Consider the following 24,255-nt stretch of genomic DNA (forward strand, 5'->3'; position numbering starts at 1 on the left):
AAAGAAATAAGAACATAAGTAACTAAGAAAATAAGTAAAGAAAGTACTGAGTCTGCAATAAGCCCAGGAGTTGAACCTGGTAGTTATGTGAATATTATCTCTTTTTTTCCCTTTGATTTCATATTAATAAATTTGTTCTTAGAGTATTTAGATGTATTCATTTCTCCCACAGTATTTTACCTTTATTTCCGTCCAAATGACTTGATACCAGAATTACAATACCCATGTGCCTAGACCCTCGACCATGCTACCAAAAGAATGACCATGCTACCAAAAGAATGTCCATGCTACCAAAAGAATGTCCATGCTACCAAAAGAATGACCCAACGGGATGAAGAAAATGTACTAGTTGAGACTGTGTGTGAGAAGGACCTAGGTGTGTATGCTGACAATGAGCTGAAGTTCTCGGGCCATTATGAGAAGAAGGTAAATCAGGCAAATAAATTATTGGGTCTTATAAGAAGGTCGTTCACATATCTAGACGGTCCGTCCCTCGTGACGATCTTCAGGAGTGAAGTGCTTCCCCATCTGGAGTACTGTCACCCCATCTGGTCCCCGAGATATGCTAGGGACTGTCAGTTGGTTGAAAATGTTCAAAGGAGGGCCACCAAACTGGTGCCTGCACTTCGGCACCTCAGCTACCCTGAGAGATTGGAGTGTAATGGTCATGATAAGAGCTAACCTGAAAACCTTAAGGATTCATATTACGCTCAAACGTCCACAAAACCTTCCGAGTCCCCCAGTGGAAACGTCCTCCGTTTTCTCGGTTCCTTGATGACGTCATCGATGAGCAGCCTTTGTCTATGGGAGCAGACGCTGTATGCTGGGACCTGTTGCCATCCAATCCTTTGTAATCAATTTAATTTTGCTTTCGATAGCCGAGTCAGAGCATTGGTAGTTGAGATAATAGTAGAGAATGAAAATGAGTTCATAATCTCAATTTCAACGTCAGAGTGTACCGTAAATTAATTCATCGGAATAGGAGTAGCTGGACTCCCTGGCCTAGTTTGAGTGAGGGCGCCGCGGGCATTTCAACCGTTAGTAAGTGCCCGTCCCTTCATCCATACAGGTATGCCATTCCACTCTGTGTTGTAATTTGCCCTTCTTTAAGTGATTTGACCCAATTAATAGTTGCTTGTGCAAGCGTTACAGTAACGTAGTTGATGTGCTCTGAGTGAAGTCATATTTACGTCTTTAACGTCCCCTGAAACGTGATGTTGTTGTCACCCGTTAGTAAGTGCCCGTCCCTTCATCCATACAGGTCCCTAACGCAGCCTAGGCCGTGTCTGTAGGGTGGATGTTGTATCCACAATGTCTGGGGAGATGTCCGAGGTCAAGTAGGATCTGTTACCTTCGTGAGACCCGGCCGTCAGACACTTCAGACTACCTATAGCCCCCATAGCTGGCTCGTCTAGCCCTAACGCTCGGTCCACGAGGTGACGCCGGATCACCAAGCCACACACCACTACCAGCCCCCATCATTGGTGGATGAGTGTCTAACTCAGTAGGGCTATTTGTGTGGTGGAATTAATCCACTGGGATCTCCAGAGTTCGTCGGATAGTACTCCATGGTGGCTGGACCCCATGGCTGTTGCTTGAGTATCACTCCTGACGACTGAGTGTTGTAGTGGTAGTTGCCCTAGTATTTATGGTGCTAAATGACTATCATAGTTGTGTTCTTGAGTATGTCCACCCAGTAGGGTTGGAAGTGTTTTTGAATATGTCCACCCAGTAATGGTGTGAGTATGTTGAGCCTGAGGGCCTAGTACTAGATTTCGTCTGTTAGTACAAACCAATTCTTTCTTCTAATTTCATATTCATGTTTAAATAAACTTTGTATTTGTATAATTGTGTCTATTATTTACCTACAGTATTTACCGTTATTCCTTCCCTATTGCTTGATACTATCACTACACCTACCCACGAGCCTCCTATCGTCACGCTACCAATGGTGATAAATATAAGAGTAAAAGGAATTGTTACTGGCACACAGAGGCCCTCATAAATGGTGGCAGTAGCAGCCCTCATAGGAGCGCCTGAACTTGCCTAGCTTATACTACAGACGGGCAAGGGGGGACCTAGTTGAGGTGTATAAGCATCTCAGGGGGCACTACTCAGTTGAGTGTCCTTACTTGGAGCTGGCGGACGCTCGCCCCACAAGGGGTCACAGCTCAAGATTGAAGAAGCCGCAAGTCCAGAAAACCGTGAGGGCAAACTTTTTCGGAGTGAGGGTTGTAAACTCTTGGAACAATCTACCAGAGAGTGTTGTGACAGCACCGAGTGTGAGCTCTTTCAAGAGAAGACTTGACCAACACTGGAGCGGGTTCAGGTACATTCAGGAGCCGGTGCATGCCCAGTATTTGCCAACAGTGCGTGACAGAGACGTGACCGATCGCCCGGGCGGCTAGCGAGCCGATCTTTTGGTGAAGAATATAAATGACAAGAGACGTGACCGATCGCCCAAGCGGCTAACAAGCCGATCAGTGGCGAAGAGGATAAAAGTAAAAGTAAAAAGCTACCAAAAGAATATGTGACAGAACTGAGTAAGAACTAAGACAGGGGAAGTAAGTAAGATAAGGGTCGCGTAGGTGTTGGAAAGCATGCGCCCTTATATGGGCAACAAAATACTCTGACTTCAGTAGCAATTGGAAACTCATGGTCATTCTTAGGGAACGATACCGCGGGTATCGTTTGTACTGGCAGACTCAACACTCACTTACTTGACAAGTTTTACTAACAATAAGGACAGTTGAAGCTTTCAAAACCATTCACACTGGTTCTTGAATGTTCCAACTGTAAACCGACATATCTCGGTTGCCTCACCAATTGCAACCACAGTTGCAATTTCAAATTCTGTCATTACTAATGAATAATGAAGTCTTGGGTACAATCAAGATTGAGAGAAAACGGCAGACTCAGGCGTCCTGAAGCGCTGAGAAAACGGACTTTTAAGATGGGAAACTTTAATAAGAGAGCATAGCTACATGTTTTGCGGGCTATTGAGCATAATATGAATCGGAGAATTTTACATTAACTGACGTGTATGACCGTGGTCATTACAAGTTAACTGGATTAACACGACGGCGAAAAACAATCATCTACATACCTGTAGACGTGGAGGAGAAATCACAGAGGGAGTGATTTTTCCCCGTGCGTCGGCATATATACGGGCCTGAGGGCATATCCCTACCAGAAAGACTAATTTTACTAACAATAGACATTCTATTCAAAGTTATCGCTGGACACCTAGCTGTGACCGTAAGGGTCACAGGTCAGGTTAATTTTCTACGTCCATCTTTATGATCTAATCAGAGATTGAGTTTGTCAGGAAAGAGGTGAAATGGAGTTACATATGTATTAACAACTCTACTCGCCTGACCGCAAACCAGATTCCGGGTCAAAACAGCCGCTAAGTCTTGGATATTTTCGAGTTTGACAGGAACTGTTCAGGAGAGTAATGACTTTCTAAAATAAACAACTGACACTAACTAAACTACCAACATTAGATTCCATGAGGTTTGGGCGACAAAATAATATAACTTCAGTAGCGATAGGAAATTCAGGATACTCCTGTAGTGGATTTCTCCCCTACAAACGCTGTTGGTCGCTGAGTAGCCGACCCCACCAATTCCCCAGTGTATGCCTCGTGGTCTAGGTCAACCAGCGCCGCCATACATCACGGAGCGGGGGTCAACTACTAAGCCACGCCTACCCCCCGCTATTTAAGACCTGACCTCGTGGTGATCTCCCTCTTTCTACCTACACCAACCAGCCAGCAACACCTCCTCCTCCGCCTGCCTGGCGGTCCTCTCTCCCGCCGGCGAGCATGGCGACCCACAAGCTGTCCTTCTCTGGGCATCCTCACCAACCACCTCTCTCTACATCACGCTTGTAACCATGCTGCCTTCCCAGCACCAAGCTGCATTGTACATCCAATACAACATGTATATAGAGAGCGCATTGTGAGTTTCCTTTCTCCATCGCATCCTGAGTGAGAACACCAAACAACCCATAACCCCACACTCCCACGGACGACATAAAAAAGGCCACTCTAACTGACAAACTTTACACTCACTTACTTGACAAGTTTTCCTAACACTAAGGACAGTTGAAGCTTTCAACACCACTCACAATGGTTTTTGAATGTTCCAACTCTAAACAGATATATCTAGGTTGCCTCACCAATTGCAACCACAGTTGCAATTTCAAAATCTATCATTACTAAGGAATAATGAAGTCTTGGGTATATTCAAGATTGAGAGAAAACGGTAGACTCAGGCGTCGTGAAGCGCGTACTCCTCAGATGGGGAACTTCAATAAGAAAGCATGGCTACCTGTTTTGTGGGCTATTGAGCATAATATGAATCGTCTGATTTTACGTTAACTGACGTGTATGACCGTGGTCATTACACTAGGTGTGTATGTTGACAATGAGCTGAAGTTCTCGGGCAATTGCGAGAAGAAGGTAAACCAGGCAAATAAATTATTGGGTCGTTCAGATATCTAGACGGTCCGTCCCTCGTAACGATCTTCAGGAGTGAAGTGCTTCCCCATCTGGAGTACTGTCACCCCGTCTAGTCCCCGAGATATGCTAGGGACTGTAAGTTGGTTGAAAATGTTCAAAGGAGGGCCACCAGGCTGGTGCCTGCACTTCGGCACCTCGGCTACCCTGAGAGATTGGAGCGCCTGAACTTGCCTAGCTTATACTACAGACGGGCAAGAGGTGACCTAGTTGAGGTGCATAAGCACCTCAGGGGGCACTACTCAGTCGAGTGTCCTTACTTGGAGCTGGCTGACGCTCGCCCTACAAGGGGTCACAGCTCAAGATTGAAGAAGCCGCGAGTCCAAAAAACTGTGATTGCAAACTTTTTCGGAGTGAGGGTTGTAAACTCTTGGAACAATCTACCAGAGAGTTTTGTGATGGCACAGAGTGCGAACTCTTTCAAAACAAGACTTGACCAACACTGGAGCGGGTTCAGGTACATTACATTCAGGAGCCGGTGCATGCCCAGTATTTGCCAACAGTGCGTGACAAAGACGTGACCGATCGCCTGGGCGGCTAGCGAGCCGATCTTTTGGCGAAGAGGATAAATGAAAAGGAAAAGTAATCAGAGACGTGACCGATCGCCCAAGCGGCTAACGAGCCGATCAGTGGCGAAGAGGCTAAAGTAAAAGTAATGCACAAAGGCAGAACATACTGTGGGGTTCAGGATTGTTTGTTTCACACTCAGGATGGGTTGGAGAAAGGAAACTCACAATGTGCTCTCTTTATACACGTTGTGTTGGATGTACAATGCAGCTTGGTGCTGGGAAGGCAGTATGTTTACAAGCGTGATGTAGAGAGAGCTGGTTGGTGAGGACGCTCAGAGAAGGACAGCTTGTGGGTCGCTATGCTCGCCGGCGGGAGCGAGGACCGCCAGGCATGCGGAGGAGGAGCGAGGGCCGCCAGGCAGCGGCGGAGGAGGAGGTGTTGCTGGCTGGTTGGTGTGGGTAGAAAGAGAGAGATCACCACGAGGTCAGGTCTTATATAGCGGGGGGTAGGCGTGGCTTAGCAGTTGACCCCCGCTCCGTGATGTATAGCGGCGCTGGTTGACCCAGACCACGAGGCATACACTGGGGAATTGGTGGGGTCGACTACTCAGCGACAAACAGCGTTTGTAGGGGAGAATTCCACTACAATACTCCCCCTTCCCTCCAGGTGGTGTAGGAGACTTGTTGTCTGCAGAGTTGCTTAGCACATGTGAGGCAGAACGGGCGGTGCATGCCTCATGTGAGACAACGGCGATGGCGTGGATGAGCCGGTCGCTGGGGACAACTGCCTAGATACACAATATCTGTGGGAGTAGAGAGGGAGAATAAGGGTGTGTGGAGGCGATGAATGTTGTGCTTCCCTCACGGCAGGTACAGAGTCGTCAGATGCGCCTGCTGGCGTGTGTGGGCCTGGGTCAGGAGCAGGGGCTGCGTCAGCAGAAGCGGATGAGGGCTCGTGACAGCAGCTGGGTCCACGACAGCAGCAGGGTGCAGGACATTAGCAGGGAGTACCTGAGGGAGAAAAGAGGGGTGTGTGGGTCCGCGTCAGGAACAGAGGCCACGTCAAGGGCGGCAGGGGTTACTGCTGGGCCGGGGTCGGCGTCTGACGCAGGACGGGTGTGCTGGGGTCGGTAGGACGTGGTGCTTGGGGCAGGAAGAGGAGCTGGTGTCTGCTTAGAGTAGCAGAGCTGCTCTAGGGTGTCTAACCTGCGGTGTAGAGACAGTAGCTGTAGAGCCGATGAGAGCTGCTTCTGTGTGGATAAGCCAATCTTCCATGTTGCTTGAAGACTAGGAGCGTGATCAGTTTCTCCTCCATCCTGTGTGAGTGCGAATCTCCGGGGGCACCATTGTGGGTTTCAGGATTGTTTGTTTCACACTCAGGATGGGTTGGAGAAAGGAAACTCACAATGTGCTCTCTTTATACATGTTGTGTTGGATGTACAATGCAGCTTGGTGCTGGGAAGGCAGCATGGTTACAAGCGTGATGTAGAGAGAGCTGGTTGGTGAGGACGCTCAGAGAAGGACAGCTTGTGGGTCGCCATGCTCGCCGGCGGGAGCGAGGACCGCCAGGCAGGCGGAGGAGGAGCGAGGGCTGCCAGGCAGCGGCGGAGGAGGAGGTGATGCTGGCTGGTTGGTGTGAGTAGAAAGAGAGAGATCACCACGAGGTCAGGTCTTATATAGCGGGGGGTAGGCGTGGCTTAGTAGTTGACCCCCGCTCCGTGATGTATGGCGGCGCTGGTTGACCCAGACCACGAGGCATACACTGGGGAATTGGTGGGGTCGACTACTCAGCGACAAACAGCGTTTGTAGGGGAGAATTCCATACAGATAACTCAGATCAAATAACAAAACCCCGATTGGATAAATAATTAGTTAAATAATATGATTGGCCAAAGGAAGGCTATAGATTGGAGAATAAATCGTGGTGAAGTTTACTTCCAAGATTATTATATCGTATTGGCCAGTTGGATCAAGAACGAGATAAGAAAAGCTTAGAGGAATAATGAACTGAAGGTAGCAGGAGAGGCGAAGTCAAACCCCAAGGGATTCTTTCAATTGTATCTAACTAAAACACGGACCAAGATTGGACTATTACAATCAGATACCAGCGAGCTAACTGATAACGACGGATAAACGAGCAATAATGTGAACAGATATTTTTCAACAGTGTTCACCACCGAAAATTTAAACATGATTACCGAGGTACCGAGTCTACCGACTCTATAAGGGTATATACAGAGATAGTGAAGAAACTAGATTAACTGAGATAGTAGTGACTAGTAATGATGTTAGTAAGCAAATAGACAAGCTAAAGCCTAATAAGTCACCAGGTCCCGTTGAGATATTTGCCAGAGTATTACTGAAATGTCTTAAAGGCGAAATATAGCTAAGGTGCGCCATCTGTGACATGCACATAATAATATAACAGGTTGCCAGTGGCCGCCAGTATCACCATCCTCTCTCCTCTCCTACTCACTGACCGTCAAATGTCAACAATGAACGGCACCAACACAGGATGGGACGAGAGTCATATTAAAAAGTATTTTTTTCCTACAGAACTAATTCCACGGCTGCCATGCAATGATCCTCAAGCAATGGAACTCATTTCAAAAGAGGTCAGTACGAAATGAAATGACAAGAGGAATTTTCAATAGGAAATAATAGAACAATACAAGTAGTAAGACAACAAATAAGTGTCTTATTTAACAAGCATTCATTAAAGTAATAGTTATAGCTTTGGGTAATTATTTAACGACGGTTAATGTTGACTTACCTGCCAATGAGTTATTTATTTTGGTGTTTATTTTCTTACTCTATTTTCGTCAGTGAGTTCACAGCCGCTGATTTCTCATAGAAAACAAATTTAAAAACGCCGCAATTTCACTGTGTTTTATTGTGAACACTCATAGTAATGGTAAATGAGTTAAAAGTGTTTATTTAAAGGCAGTAGATATTTTGCCTTGACCAGCTAAATTCCTACTAACGCTATTTTACCTTAAGTGTGCTCTGATTGGGTAATAGTCCATTACCGAGTACAACACGAGATCTATATTTGACCGTGACTCTGGCAACATTTGGCATTTATTTTGTCTTGAGTCGATCATTGTTTAGCTATAAACATACCTGTAATTTTTTACTTTTGGACATGAGTCCCTAGGGGTTGACCAATACTGTATGATTTTCCTGGGGAATCGGGGTTTTTGGGTGGGGAAGAAAACGAAAATGAGTCATCTAACCTAACCTGACAACCTAACAACTTAACATAACCTAACATAACCTTACCTAACCTCTAGCCGGGGACTGAGCCCCCGGACCCCCGGTAGGCCTAGCTTAAACAAACCTAAGACTCAACAGACGTAGGGAGAACACCGTGATTATGTAGGAATTGGATAGCATGATCGTCTTTCTCGTAAAACTCGGCAATAAACTTAAAATAATCGTTGGAGCACGAATCACACCCAACCTCCACCACGGCCATTGTCAGACTGGTGATTGAAATTCAAATCCGTACCCGGGCTGCTTCCTTTGAAAAAATTCATGTGATTGGTCAAAAAAAATTTGCGTGATGAGATTGATACATCATTGGTCACGACTGGATGACGTCAGTCAACATTGCGCATTGTGATGTTAATGCACTTATAATTAACTTGGTTTCACGCAGATAACATGTCTTCACAGACGAAGACTGAAAAGTACTTAAAATCAATTAAATTCAATTGTGTCGCTATTTTCCATTTCTGAATGGTAAATATGGGGTTCAAAATGCTCAGAATAGGGAGATCTAAATGTTTCAGTAGTTTATAACTTTGGGGTGCGCTTTGTCCGAAAGTAAAATAAAACCAACATTCCTAACCAGGAGTTGTTCCTTTTGTTAATTTTTTCCACAGATGGCGTTATCATAAGAGAGGCGATGTTTACTAAAACCTAATAAAACCTGACCTAACTAACCAAAGAAACCCATCTAACTTTCTAGCTGGGGGCGAACCCTCCGTCATATTAAACAGACGGTACTTAGCCGATCAGAGCGCACTCACGGTAAAATAGTGTTAGTGGGAACTAAGCCAATCATGGCAAAATATCCACTACGTTACTTAAAAGTTCAAGTTAACCTAACCTAACCTAACCTAACCTAACCTAACCTAACCTAACCTAACCTAACCTAACCTAGCATAACTTAAGACCTGCAGTGGGCAAACTTACTGTTACTGAGACGGGAAGCGGCGAGCCACGGAGTTGAGGAAGTGGTGAACAATTGTTGACTTTGAAGACAAACCCAGTTCAATTTCACAGTATTGCTGTGAAAAGTACTTCCTCACAAATAGGTTCATAAATAAGAGTATAACACTATAAAAACTGAAGGGTCAAATCGTCTCTACCCCGAAATTCATGAATAATGTCCATACAGTATATGAATGGCGACACCCTTTACATGCCGTGGTGAAATTAGAACTGGCTGAGCCGAGATCGACAGAGCACGGCTTGCTTGGTGTATGCTTGGCTGAGTGCCACCACATAGCCACCAAGAAAGACAAAATGTAGGGCAAGCCTATTCGTCTAAATATTTACCAGACAAAGCAATTTCCATAAGAATGATTATTATATTGGAACTCTGATGAAATTATAGTAAGAATATAAACATTAAAACAAATAATGCATCGGCTCTGAAGCCCTGCTTATTATGCTAGTTTTCTAAAGGATTGTAAAAAATATTATTGGTCATGTCTGAGAATAGCACTACCACCAGAAGTTGTTCGATTTCATTAATTTTATCCAAAGATGTTCTTATCATTATATAAATATTTTAAAAGAGGTGAGGGTAAAGATTCATTTTAATGTCCCCTTCATTTCTTTTTTCCAGGGAAATACAGTGTATTTTTCTGGTGCATTTTGGTGTGTTTTATTAAAATTTGACCTTCATTTTCTTTGGAAAATCCTAATTTATGAGAAAATGTCAGAAAGACATATAAAACTAACCAACCAAAGAAACCTGCCTAACCTGACCTAACTTCCTAGCCGGGGAGGGGGGCCACCAGCATGTTAAGCAGAAAGTAATTTTTTTTTAGATTTGGTACCAATGAAAGCAAATTTGTTGAAGTGTCATGGTGTAATTTTAAATTTTTAGGTGATGTGAAAGTACACTGGTACCTAGGGTCAATTGTAAATAAACAGACGGCATGTGGCAACTTGGCAGATTTGCAGAGGAGTATGTATGGTAAATAATTAATTATTTTGACATTATCTTGAAAATAATGACTATCCAAGAATGTTGAAAGGTAACATAACCTATATCTAAAGTCCAAATTGGAAAATATTAACTCTTCCTATAGAAACTGGCAGGGACGTTAAAACGAACCTTAACCGAGGTGACATTAAGTAGAACCTAATAGAACCTGACCTAACCAACCAAAGAGACCTACCTAACTTTGCTTGACTTCCACAGTTGCGGGGGCAGACCCCCTACCATATTAAACAGAAAGTTCTTATTTTGATATCTAGTACAGTGATATTTCCACTAGTTGGAACAATTGGTGCAAAGCACTTATGGGAATGAGAGATTTCTAGGTACCAGAAAATTTTTCTTTGAATTTCCAGAAAATGTGCCTGGTTTTCATCTCTCAAATTCAGAAAAGAATCCCCCATCCCTGAAGTTTTCTGGGTACTGGGATTTTCTCGAAAGTTTTCAGAAAATGTGCCCCTACAAATAAAAAATGAACAGGTAACTCGCATTTTACACACGTTTGATTTAAGCGTTTTTGGAATGACGTGATTGTTCAATTAATACCAAATAGCTAATTTACGCGCACCTGTTTTTTAAATAACACGTTCAAGACAGTTTAAATTTGCCGCGCGTATTCCCCTGGTCACCTGGCAGTGGAGTTGCGTGTGATGCCTGGTGAGGTACTTGTAAGTTATTACTGTAAAGTCACAGTCGTATCAACAGCAACAATTTTAATATTATTATTAATAATAATAATAATTATTATAATTATGTAATAAAGATTATTACTACTAATGATGATAATGAAGTATTCTGTACAACAACTGTGACGCCGTCCAGCAAGCTTCCCACGTATCGCTATCTCGGTTCACACCAACACTAGTACTTTTTCTCTGGGCACTCATTTACATCGTGTGTTTATCACGTACCTTTTTAGTGTTAAACGCTGTTTTCCCCATTGAGCATGTCTGGAAAACGTCCATCTGCCTCCTCTGGGTCGCCTAAAGCTAAAAAGGCACGAGAAACAATCGCAATGGACATGAAATTAAATGTGATCATCCGCCTTCAGAGAGAAGAGCGTGTGTCGGAGGTTGGCTGCGTGCTTGGTTTAAGTGAGAGCTCTGTTCGTACCTTGTGCGGTATATGATGGTTCCCCTAACCTGTACCATTTACATGTACAGTCGGCCCTTAACATACGCAGGGGTTAGGTAACAGAGATACCCGTGAACGTTAAAAATCCGTGTTCTTTTGCTGCCCCCCTAAAAAACCCCTGGCCCCCCATGTCCTTATTTACCGTATATACCTGTGTGTAGTTCAAGTTTTTAAGACCAAATTATTTGACAAAAAATTGGGGGTCGACCTCTGAACGGGTAATAGTTTCGTTAGGTTGAAAAATATTTACCAGTAACTACCAGCAAACAATGGAAACGACGCACCACCAGCTGTGAGTGTCGGTACAGTTGCCAGGGCAGATCTCTTGCGTCATCATAGCAAGCCCAAAGTAGCCAAATGCATGGTATGGTAGCACAGGACGATGTAAAACAAAGAATTCATTTTTTAAAGTTTATTTATAGATACTGTACATTATTACCCCGCTTAACGCGGTTTCACTTAACGCGATTTCGCATATACGCGGTGCCTCGCCAGAACCAAACTTTCACTTAACGTGGTTCATCTACTCATATACGCGGGAAGTGGCGCGGGCACGATGCGCACAAGGTCGCCCAGTCATCAAAACATTACCGAGTTCTTCACCCGCCACCCACCACAGCCGGCCCAAGTCAGTGATAGTGATAATTATAGTGAGGATGTGGACTTTGAGGGGTTTGACAAAGAGGCCCTGCAAGCCTCTGTGGTGGATAGTGATACAATTGATACAAGTGATACAGGTGAGGGCCAATAATCTGCCCTCTGCCTCGGAACCAACCCCCCATCCCCGTGTGCCCAGCCATCTTTTCTACTAATGTAAGTGTTAAAAAACCTAATATTATTGATATTTCTCTTAATTATTAATTTTGTGTGCATACCATCATAAAGTTAAGATAATATTTTTACTACAACATAGTTGTGTGTCGTCAAAAAGTGGAGTTTGCGGGTCGGGCCAGTCTCTGTTGGAATTAATCCCATATGTTCTGTTGTTTACTTAACGCGGTTTTCACTTAACGCGGTACCCTGTGGGTTCAATTGACCGCGTTAAGCGGGGTACTACTGTACAAATTTTTGTTCATTATATTCGAAGCATCAATCTTTATTAAATTTGAAACAAAAGAAAACTGCGATACCGTATTTTCATTAAAATATTACATCACAAGTATATTTTACCTTAACTGTGACTGAATGAATATATTCTCAGAAATAAATATGGAAATGTAATATTTTGGCTGAAATGACGTACATATTACAGTGGAAAGTGGGATAAAATCATGACGAAAAAAATGACTTTCGCTTTCTTTCGTTGTTCAAAAGATTTTACCGTAATCGCTTTTCGAATGGTTTTCAGTTAAAAAACTGTTGTACCGTACTGTATTACAATAATATTCTATCCTATCATTAGCCTCATAATCCCACAACTGAAAACCATTCGAAAAGCTATTACGGTAACATCTTTTGAACGAAAGAAAGCGAAAGTCATTGCATTCGTCACAATTTTATCCCACTTTCCACTGTAATACGTCCGTCATTTCAGCAAAAATATTACATTTCCATATTCTCAGAAATAAATAGTAGTTTTGTTGAAACGTAAAGTACAGTATTTAATATTAAAATGCAAAAAGACCTATAAAAACAATTAATACTGTACACCCGTAATGTACTGGCTGGCATCTCCACTCGTCCCTGCTCCCGCCAGTCACCGACTCATCACTCCTCCCCGCTCTATTCCTCCGCCTCCTCCACATTGTCACTACTGTTGTATTACAATAATATTCTATCCTAATTCACTTGAATAAATACTACGATACCATATTTCTGAATATTTTCATTAAAATCCATCAAAATCATTTTCCTTGTCATCGTCTTAAGCACCAAACTGGTCCTCCCAGTCTTCTCCTTGAACAGGGCTAGAGGGTACGTGTTCTTCGAATCGTTTTCAGTTAAAAAACTGTTACATCACATGTATATTTTACCTAAACTGCGCCTAAATGAATATATTCTCGGAAATAAATAGTAATTTTGCTGAAACGTGATGTATTTCAATGTAAAATAGGATAAAATACATGACGAAAACAAAAGACTTTACCTAACCTTCCGATGCTCAAGAGATGTTACTCGTCTTTTTAATAGTTTTCGGTTAAAATACTGTTATATTACAATGATATTCTATTCATACTGTGCTTGATATACTACATTCACGGAAATGTTATATTTTTGCTGAAATGACGTACGTATTACAGTGGAAAGTGGGATAAAATCGTGACGAAAACAATGACTTTCGCTTTCTTTCGTTCAAAAGATGTTACCGTAATCGCTTTTCGAATAGTTAAAAAAACTGTTGCATCACAAGTGAATTAGGATAGAATATTATTGTAATACAACAGTTTTTTAACTGAAAACTATTCGAAAAGCGATTACGGTAACATCTTTTGAACGAAAGAAAGCGAAAGTCATTGCTTTCGTCACTTTTCACTGTAATACATTCGTCATTTCAGCAGAAATATTACATTTCCATATTCTCTGAAATAAATAGTAGTTTTGCTGAAACGTAATGTATTTCAATGTAAATTAGGATAAACTACAGGAAAACAAAAGACTTTACCTAACCTTCCGATGTTCAAGATATGTTACTCGTTTTTTTAATAGTTTTCGGTTAAAATACTGTTATATTAGTGATATTCTATTCATACTGTGCTTGATATAATACATTCACAGAAATGTAATATTTTTGCAACTACAATGCTGATGTCAACACAAGCATGGTTACAGCGAGACTGACTGAGTGAGGGGAGCTATGCATGTGTGTGTGAGGTTGCGGGAGCGGGCGGTGTCCCGTGTTCGGTGCCGCGCGCGAGTTGAATGGCGCACGATTTGAATGTACTTCAATTACTTCAATGTACGGAATATTCCTCCGGCGGGGCGATCCGCGTATTTGCAAATCCGTGAATGCTAAACCCTCGTATGTTAAGGGCCGACTGTATTCTTATGGGAAAATTTTGTTTAAGCGGTGGATTTCAAGAATGTAACCCCTGGGTAAAACGAGAGGTGGGTGTACTGTACTGTACAATATTTTTTTTTTTTATGGGGATTAGCTCACCCGGGCACAGGTCATTGACCCACATCGGAGCCTGGGGGGCGAAAATGTAATAATAATAATAACAATAATAATAATAATAATAATAATAATAATAATAATAATAATTCATAGTAAATAAAATTTTTAATAAAAAATAAAAAATTATAAAAAATAATTAAATTAATATTGATAATAATAATAATACAGGTGGACTATCAAAAATCCGGCAACCTCGGGACCTGAGGAGTGCCGGATTTTCGATAATGCCGGAAAACTGATGGTTACATTTGCTGTATAAGTTTAACAGAAAATGAATAGCTGTACAGTCCTTTAAACAAAGAAAATTAAACACTAAATGAAAAGCAAATGAAATTTTATTATATATGCTGTATACAGTAGTACCCCGATTACGTACTCGATCACTTGAACCCACAGGGTATTGTACCACGGAAAGTGAAAACCCGTAAAGTGAACAACAGAACATATGGGATTAATTCCAATAGAGACTGGCCCGACCCCCAAACTCCACTTTTTCCGACACAATACCTATGTTGTAGTAAAAATAACATCTAAATTTTATGATGGTATGCTCACACAATTAATATTTAAGAGAAATACAGTCGCCAGGTTAATGTCCATTTAAAAATGGACTCAAATCCCCCCCCCCCTCTTCCCAGCTCACTGGCCCCTACCTCTCTGAGAAATGATTGGGTGAAACACTAGATTTTAACGTTTAGTAATAAATAATACCTCAGACTAAAGTTAGGATAATATAATTGACATTGCTGGATTCCTTGTAAGACCAGGAATATTTTGAATATAAATGTCATATATTTTGCACAAAAGATAACATATTTACTCAGAGTAAACATTAGATCTAAAATTTGTATGTCTAATGCAAAATCTATGATGTTTATATTCAAAATGATCATCAAATTGTAAGAATTCCAGCATTGTAAATTATATTCTGGCCAGGTAATTTGTATGAATTTTATGAGGTAAAACAAATATCTTCAGTTAATAAAAAAAAAATATTCTTCACGACACTATCTGTCAATCAAAGTACCCCAACTTGCCTCCCCCCCTCTTCCAACCGCGCCAGATGGTCGGTTGGTCCCAACCCTCCCCTCCACCCCCTACCTTCCCTCCCTGCCAGAGAAATGTTGGGTGAAAAAACTAATTTTAACTTTTAGTAATAAATAATACCTCAGACTAAAGTTAGGATAATATAATTGACATTGTTGGATTCCTTGTAAGACCAGGAATATTTTGAATATAAATGTCATATATTTTACACAAAAGATAACATATTTACTCAGAGTAAACATTAGATTTAAAATTTGTATGTCAAATGCAAAATCTATGATGTTTATATTCAAAATGATCATCAAATTATAAGAATTCCAGCAATGTAAATTATATTCTGGCTGGGTAATTTGTATGAATTTTATGAGCTAAAACAAATATCTAAAGTTAATAAAAAAAAAATATTCTTCACACCGTGCCAGATGGTTGGTCGGTCCCTCCCTCCCCCCCCACCCCCCACCCCCCACCCCCCACTAACCCTCCCTACCAGATAAATGTGTGGGAAAACCAGAATATTTACCTTTTTAGTAATAAATAATACCTCAGACTAAAGTTAGGATAATATAATTGACATTGCTGGATTCCTTTTAAGACCAGGAATATTTTGAATATAAATGTCATATATTTTGCACAAAAGATAACATATTTACTCAGAGTAAACATAAGATTTAAAATTTGTATGCCTAATGCAAAATCTATGATGTTTATTTTCAAAATGATCATCAAATTGTAAGAATTCCAGCAATGTAAATTATATTCTGGCCGGGTAATTTGTATGAATTTTATGAGCTAAAACATATATCTTCATTAAATAAACAAAGAAATACAGTTGGTCCTCACATTAAGCGGTCCCGCATTCCGCGTTTCACCATTAACGTGGTGCCTTGCCAGAACCTAACATTCTCACATTCCGCGGTCGCGAACGCCATTACGCGGAGAGTGTCCGGCGCGACGATATTTTTAGATTTTCCCCACGCGCCACGCGCCACCCGCCTGCCCGCCTGCCTGCCTCTCCCTCCTCCTCCCTCCTCCTCCTCCCTCCGCTTGGGCAAGCGGCGCGGTAAGGTTGCGCAGTGTGTCTTTGTTACGTTATCACTGACGTCATATGACGTACAAGACCTGTGATTGGCCATGCATCTCTACCCTCCTCTGCTGCTAGCTGTAATTGGCTTAAAGTATTATGACGTGTCCACCCGGGGGAGGGAGGGAGGGAGGAAAGACGACGCTTGACCTAGCCGCGACAGTTTCATCCCTCAAGGCCACTCCGTGTTAACGCGCATCCATTGTTCCGTAAAATGGCTTCCGCCGGACCACCACCCCCAGAGAAAAACCTTTCCTTACCTGGACCCAGCGGCACTAAGCCAAAGAAGACACGACGTTCCTTAAGCTACGAGGTGAAGTACCAAATTATTCAAGATTTGGAGAAAGGAACACGGCAAGTTGATCTCGCGCGCCAGCATGGCGTCAACGAATCTACGATTCGCACGATCAAGAAGGATGCAGCCAAGATCAAAGAGCACATGAAAATCACAAAGTCTGCAGGTGCTTCTATGATCAAGTATTTTCACAACCAGGTGCTTCTCAAGACAGAAAAATTACTTGTGAGGTACTTGGTGCGTCAGGCGCGACGGAACATGGCGGTCGACACGCGCTCTGTGAAGGACTACGCACGTGAACTGTACATGGCAGTGGCACGAAAGATGGGAATTACAGAGCCCAAACCCTTTAATGCTTCCTCTGGGTGGTTACAGAGGTTTAAGATCCGGAACAAGATCACCAATATAAACATTGGTGGTGAAGAAGCGAGTGCTGATCGTGCTGCGGCTCGGGAATTTCCTCCGTTTTTACGTGAGATTATGGAGGAAGGACAGTACAGTGACGACCAGGTGTTTAACATGGACGAATCTGGTCTTTTCTGGAGAAAACTACCTTCCAAGTCCTACATTGTGAAGAATGCCAGCAGGATTCGGGGCCGGAAAATGCAGAAGGAACGCATCACCGTCCTGTTTGCCACCAATGCCTCCGGTACCTGTAAGCTCAAGTTATCGGTGATCCACACAGCACGCAAGCCGCACGCCTACAAAACCATGGACATGACCAAGCTAAATGTCCACTGGCTGACAGCACGTAAGGCATGGATGTTCTCTACACTGTCCCTCTCCTGGTTTGATGACTGTTTTGTTCCCGATGTAAAGAAATTCTGTGAGCAACAGAATGTCCCATTTAATATTTTGTTGCTGCTGGACAACGCACCAGGACACTCGCCCCTACTGTTAGATCGTCACCCCAACGTAAAAGTGGTCTTCCTTCCTCCCAACACTACGTCTATATTACAGCCCATGGACCAGGAGTTGATTTGCAATGTGAAAGCTGCATTCTCAAAAAAAAAATTCCAGCTCCTGAACGACTACACCAACACCAGGGAAGAGTTGCGTGACCTGAGTGACACCACCCCCGATAGCAAGAGCGACGAAGATGAGGAACAACGGTTAGAACAGCAAAAAATACTCTTCAAACAATTCTGGAGAGTATTTAACATCAAGAAAGCTGTGGACATCTTGGTGGAGTCATGGGATCAGCTGTCTATTGCTACAATTCGTCACGCATGGAGACATGTGTTACATGGAATACCAGGTGAGAGGAGGAGTCAATCTGTGACTGGTGAGGTTCAGAATGTTGCAGTAGCAGTGGACCTTGCCAGAGAAGCTGCGCAGACTGTTACAGTTCCAGGCTTCTCTGAGACCACCAACGACGACATCCTGGAGGTGATCAGAGATCCTGAAGTGACTGCCGACGAGATGATGGAAGAAGAACACGTCAGTGAAGAGGAGGAAGAAGGTGCGTCAGTCTCCGAAGAACACAATTTAAGTCATAGTGATATTAAGGGTGCCATGGAGTGTGCAGAGAAGATGAAGTCCTTCCTTTCCCGCGACAATGACGATGACCGCTATGAAGTCTTCCATAATCGGCTGGTGCAGGCTATGGAGCCGTACATCAAGGTGTATCACGACAACATCAACGCCAGCCGTCAGCAAAGCATAACAGATTTCTTCACCCGAAACCCACCACAGCCAGCCCACGCCAGTGATAGTGACAGTGAAGTTGACTTTGAGGGATTTGTCAGGGAAGCCCTGACAACTGTAAGTGACAGTGATGATGATTCACCTAGTAATGGTGATTCACCTGAGGGCCAGTAATCTGCCCTCTGCCTCGGAACCAGCCTCCATCCCCGTATGCCGACCCATCTCTTCTACTACCGTAAGTGTTACACAAAATTTTTAGTTTTTTAACCTATTCTTAATTTTTCCTATGTTAACCTTTATCTTTCCTAACCTAACCTCTTCTATATTACTTGTTTTTTCATACCATCATAAAGTTAAGATAAAATTTTTACTACAACATAGTTGTGTGTCGTCAAAAAGTGGAGTTTGGGGATCGGCCTGGACTCCATTTCAATTAATCCCATATGTTATGTTGTTCACTTTACGCGTTCCTCACTTTCCGCGGGACCCTCCGGGTTACATTAACCGCGTAATGTGAGGACCAACTGTATTTGAAAATGCGCTCTGAATCCATGCCGGAAAACTGAAGGTTCCGGTTTATCGGTTGCCGGATTTTTGATAGTCCACCTGTAATAACACTGTAATAATAATACAGTGATACCTCGGTTAATGAACGCCTCGGTGAACGAAATTTCGGTTAACGAATTACCTTCCATAAGAATATTCAATTCGGTTAATGAAAAAAATCTGTTAACGAATTCCTTACGAATTTTTCCCAACATGTTTTCGCCTGCTTTTGTCTGCTAACCAGCTGTAGTATTAGCCCACCAATACAGTAATCGGTTTTAGGGCTTAAATTCATTACCATTTGAGTAAATATCAAGAAGGTTGTTACTTTTCAATAATTTTCCAAGTCTTATATTAAAATTTTTAGTCATTTTAACAATTATTTAACATAATTGAAGTAGAGGGAACTAGTTTTTAGTGCGCCAAACAGCCACTTGACTCGCCCAGAATGGCGTCAGTTTGTGTGTGTGCTCAGTGGAGGAAGCATCTTGCTTGAGACTATTGAACATAATCTGATATGTTTTTACAATACAATTATTGGTCATTCTGAAATTTATTTTACATATTGACAATATATAATGCAGTGCAGTGTTGATTTAAAGAAAATAATCTTGAATTACACCAAGTGAACTTAAAATTTTATGGGTGAAATGGCAGCATGAAGCATGGGATGACTTCTCTTCCACCCTACTGCCTTCTCTTCTCCCTTTTCCTCCACCCCCACTTCTAATTCCCATCATCATCATCATCAACAACAACCAGGAGCCTTCTACATGCACACCTCAAAGTAAGTGTACTTTACTGCATTTATTTTTCGTTTGTATGTAATTTTCGGTGAGCTGGAACCAATTACCCAAAATTCCATTGAAACAATTGTTTTGGTTCACGAAATTTTCGGTTAACAAACGACCTTCTGGAACGAATTGTGTTCGTTAACCGAGGGACCACTGTAATAATAAAAAAATACAAACATGAAAAAAGATCAAAAGTGAGAAACACTACAGCTCCTCCCTGACTTACGACGGGGTTAGGGACCCAAATCCAGGTCGTAAGTTGGAATGGTCGTAAGTCGGAAATGCAAAAAATAATACAGTAATACCTCGGTTTAAGCGGTTCTCGTTTACGAGTTTGGTCATTTACGCGGTACCTTGCCAGAACCGGGATGCCCGAATTACTCAGTGAATTTACTCAATTACAAGGGAGAAGTATACCGTATATACTTGTCTATAACCCCCCCTCGTTTATAGGTCGACCCTGATTTTTTGACCAAGAAATCGTTAATTTACGATATTCCTCGTTTATAGTTCGACCCACGTTTTTGAGGGTAATGGAACAACAAATCCTTCACTAAAAACGCTCTACGTCCTATAAACTGAGGCTCGCCGTGCATGAAACACGAGTGCCGAAGGCAAATTGTTTACCATTTATTATTACGACACTTTACACTGAAACGCAGGTAGTTTCAACAAAAATATTGTATATTTCCATTCGAGTATTTATTCAAGTCAATTGGAAGGGAATATTACTTTAATACAGCAGTTTTTTAACTAAACCATTTGAAAAGCGATTACGGTAACATCTTTTGAACGAAAGAAAGCGAAAGTCATTGTTTTCGTCACGATTTTATCCCACTTTCCACTGTAGTACGTACGTAATTTCAGCAAAAATATTACATTTCCGTGAATGCATTATATCAAGCACAGTATGAATAGAATATCATTGTAATATACCCTAACAGAATTTTAACCTAAAACTATTAAAAAACGAGTAACATCTCAAGAACATAAGCTTAGGTAAAGTCTTTTGTTTTCGTCATGTATTTTATCCTATTTTACATAGAAGTAGATCACGTTTCAGCAAAACTACTATTTATTTCCGAGAATATATTCATTCAGGCGCAGTTTAGGTAAAATATACGTGTGATGTAACAGTTTTTTAACTGAAAATGATTCGAAAAACACGTACCCTCTAGCCCTGTTCAAGGAGAGGACTGGGAGAAGCTGTTTGGTGCTGCAGACGATGACAAGGAAAATGATTTTGATGGATTTTAATGAAAATATTCAGAAATATGGTATCGTAGTACAGTCGACTCTCGTTAATTCGGACTAATGGGGGGGGTGTCCGTTTTAGCCGATTGTCCGAATTAACCGATTTAGAGGTTAATATCGCATTATATTTCAAAGTCATTGTTTTCGTCATGATTTTATCCCACTTTCCACTGTAATACGTAAGTAATTTCAGCAAAAATATTACATTTCCGTGAATGTATTATATCAAGCACAGTATGAATAGAATATCATTGTAATATAACAGTATTTTAACCGAAAACTAGTAAAAAAACGAATAACATCTCAAGAACATCGAAAGCTTAGGTAAAGTCTTTTGTTTTCGTCATGTATTTTATCCTATTTTACATTGAAATACATCACGTTTCAGCAGAACTACTATTTATTTCCGAGAATATATTCATTCAGGCGCAGTTTAGGTAAAATATACTTGTGATGTAACAGTTTTTTAACTGAAAATGATTCGAAAAACACGTACCCTCTAGCCCTGTTCAAGGAGAGGACTGGGAGAAGCTGTTTGGTGTTGCAGACGATGACAAGGAAAATGATTTTGATGGATTTTAATGAAAATATTCAGAAATATGGTATCGTAGTACAGTCGGCCCTTAACATACATGGGTTTATAATACACGGATTTGCAAATACGCGGATTGCCCCGCCGGAGGAATATTCTGTACATTGAAGTAATTGAAGTACATTCAAATCGCGCGCCATTCAACTCACGCGCGGCACCGAACATGGAACACCGCCCGCTCCCACAACCTCACACACACACGCATAGCTCTCTCTCACTCAGTCAGTCTCGCTGTAACCACACTTGTATTGACATCAGCATTATAGTTGCAAAAATATTACATTTCTGTGAATGTATTATATCAAGCACAGTATGAATAGAATACAGTCAACCCTCACTTTACGCAGTTAATGTAACCCACAGGGTACTGCGGAAAGTGAGAAACGCGTAAAGTGAATAACATAACATGGGATTAAATGAAATAGAGACCAGCTGACCCCCAAACTCCACTTTTTCCAAAACAATACCTATGTTCTAGTAAAAATAACATCTTAATTTTATGATGGTACATGCACACAATTAATCCTTAAGAGAAATAGAGAAATACAGTGCCAAGTTAATGTCCATTCAAATAATGGACTCAACTCCCTCCCCCTCTTCTCACACTACACTCGCTGGCTCTTCCCTCTCTGAGAAATTTTTGGGGGAAAACCAGGTATAGTAATAAATAATACCTCAAACTAAAGTTAGGATAATATAATTGACATTGCTGGATTCCTTGTAAGACCAGGAATATTTTGAATATAAATGTCATATATTTTGCACAAAAGATAACATATTTACTCAGAGTAAACAAAATACTTACATTAGATCTAAAATTTGTATGTCTAATGCAAAATCTATGATGTTTATATTCAAAATGATCATCAAATTGTAAGAATTCTAGCAATGTAAATTATATTTTGGCCGGGTAATTTGTATGATTTTTATGAGCTAAAACAAATATCTTCAGTTAATAAAAAAAAAAAATATTCTTCACGACACTATCTGCCAATCAAAGTACCCCACCTTGCCTCCCCCACCTCTTCCAAGCGTGACAGATGGTCGGTCGGTCCCTCCCTCCCCCCCACCCCCCACCAACCCTCCCTACCAGAGAAATGTGTGAGAAACCAGAATATTTACCTTTTTAGTAATAAATAATACCTCAGACTAAAGTTAGGATAATATAATTGACATTGCTGGATTCCTTGTAAGACCAGGAGTATTTTGAATATAAATGTCATATATTTTGCACAAAAGATAACATATTTACTCAGAGTAAAAAAAATACTTAAAGTAGATCTAAAATTTGTATGTCTAATGCAAAATCTATGATGTTTATATTCAAAATGATCATCAAATTGTAAGAATTCCAGCAATGTACAGTAGTACCCCGATTTACGTGGTCAATTGAACCCACAGGGTACCGCGGAAAGTGAAAACCGCGTAAAGTGAACAACAGAACATATGGGATTAATTCCAATAGAGACTGGCCCGACCCCCAAACTCCACTTTTTCCGACACAATACCTATGTTGTAGTAAAAATAACATCTAAATTTTATGATGGTTTGCTCACACAATTAATATTTTAAGAGAAATACAGTCGCCAGGTTAATGTCCATTCAAATAATGGACTCAAATCCCCCCACCCCCCTCTTCCCAGCTCACTGGCCCCTACCTCTCTGAGAAATGATTGGGTGAAACACTAGATTTTAACGTTTAGTAATAAATAATACCTCAGACTAAAGTTAGGATAATATAATTGACATTTATGGATTCCTTGCAGGTCAGGGAATATTTTGAATGTAAACTTCATATATTTTGCACAAAAGATAAAATTCTTGCTTTGTGTAAACCAAATTATTACATTAGATCTAAAATTTGTATGTCTAATGCAAAATCCATGGTGTTTATATTCAAAATGCTCATCATATTGTAAGAATTTCAGCAATGTAAATTATATTCTGGCCGGGTAATTTGTATGAATTTTATGAGCTAAATAAAAAAAAAAAATTTTACTTCACGCGTATATGAGTAGATGCACCGCGGAAAGTGAAAGTCCGGTTCTGGCAAGGTACCGCGTAAATGAGAAATCGTGGAAAGTGAAACCGTGTAAAGCGGGGTAATACTGTAAATTATATTCTGGCCCGGTAATTTGTATGAATTTTATGAGCTAAAACAAATATGTTCAATAAATAAACAAAATATACTTACCGAAATACTATCTGTCAATCAAAATACCCCACCTCTCCCCCTCTTCCCACCTGCTCCCTGGGTCCCTCCCTCCCTCCCTACCCCTCACCCCCACCTTCCCTCCCTACCAGAGAAATGATTGGGTTATAACAGTATATTTACATTTTTAGGAATAAATAATACCTCAGACTAAAGTTAGGATAATATAATTGACATTGCTGGATTCCTTGCAAGACCAGGAATATTTTGAATATACACTTCATATATTTTGCACAAAAGATAATATATTTGCTCTGAGTAAACAAAATAC

At 41.3% G+C, this 24,255-nt stretch overlaps 1 protein-coding gene across 1 annotated transcript in view; it reads left to right on the top strand.

The window, feature by feature from the left end:
- Positions 1-7,513: 7,513 nt before the first annotated feature.
- The window catches only part of LOC121880351 (hypoxia-inducible factor 1-alpha inhibitor-like), a 325,317-nt gene continuing 308,575 nt past the window's right edge, over positions 7,514-24,255 (top strand). Inside the window, exon 1 of the mRNA XM_042387506.1 lies at positions 7,514-7,646. Within this exon, the coding sequence (XP_042243440.1) occupies positions 7,518-7,646 (129 nt within the window). The 5' untranslated portion in view covers positions 7,514-7,517. The remainder of the gene's footprint in view (positions 7,647-24,255) is intronic.

The sequence above is a fragment of the Homarus americanus genome, unplaced genomic scaffold (assembly GCF_018991925.1).
Source record: "Homarus americanus isolate GMGI-L3 unplaced genomic scaffold, GMGI_Hamer_2.0 scaffold20930, whole genome shotgun sequence".
Lineage (NCBI taxonomy): Eukaryota > Metazoa > Arthropoda > Malacostraca > Decapoda > Nephropidae > Homarus > Homarus americanus.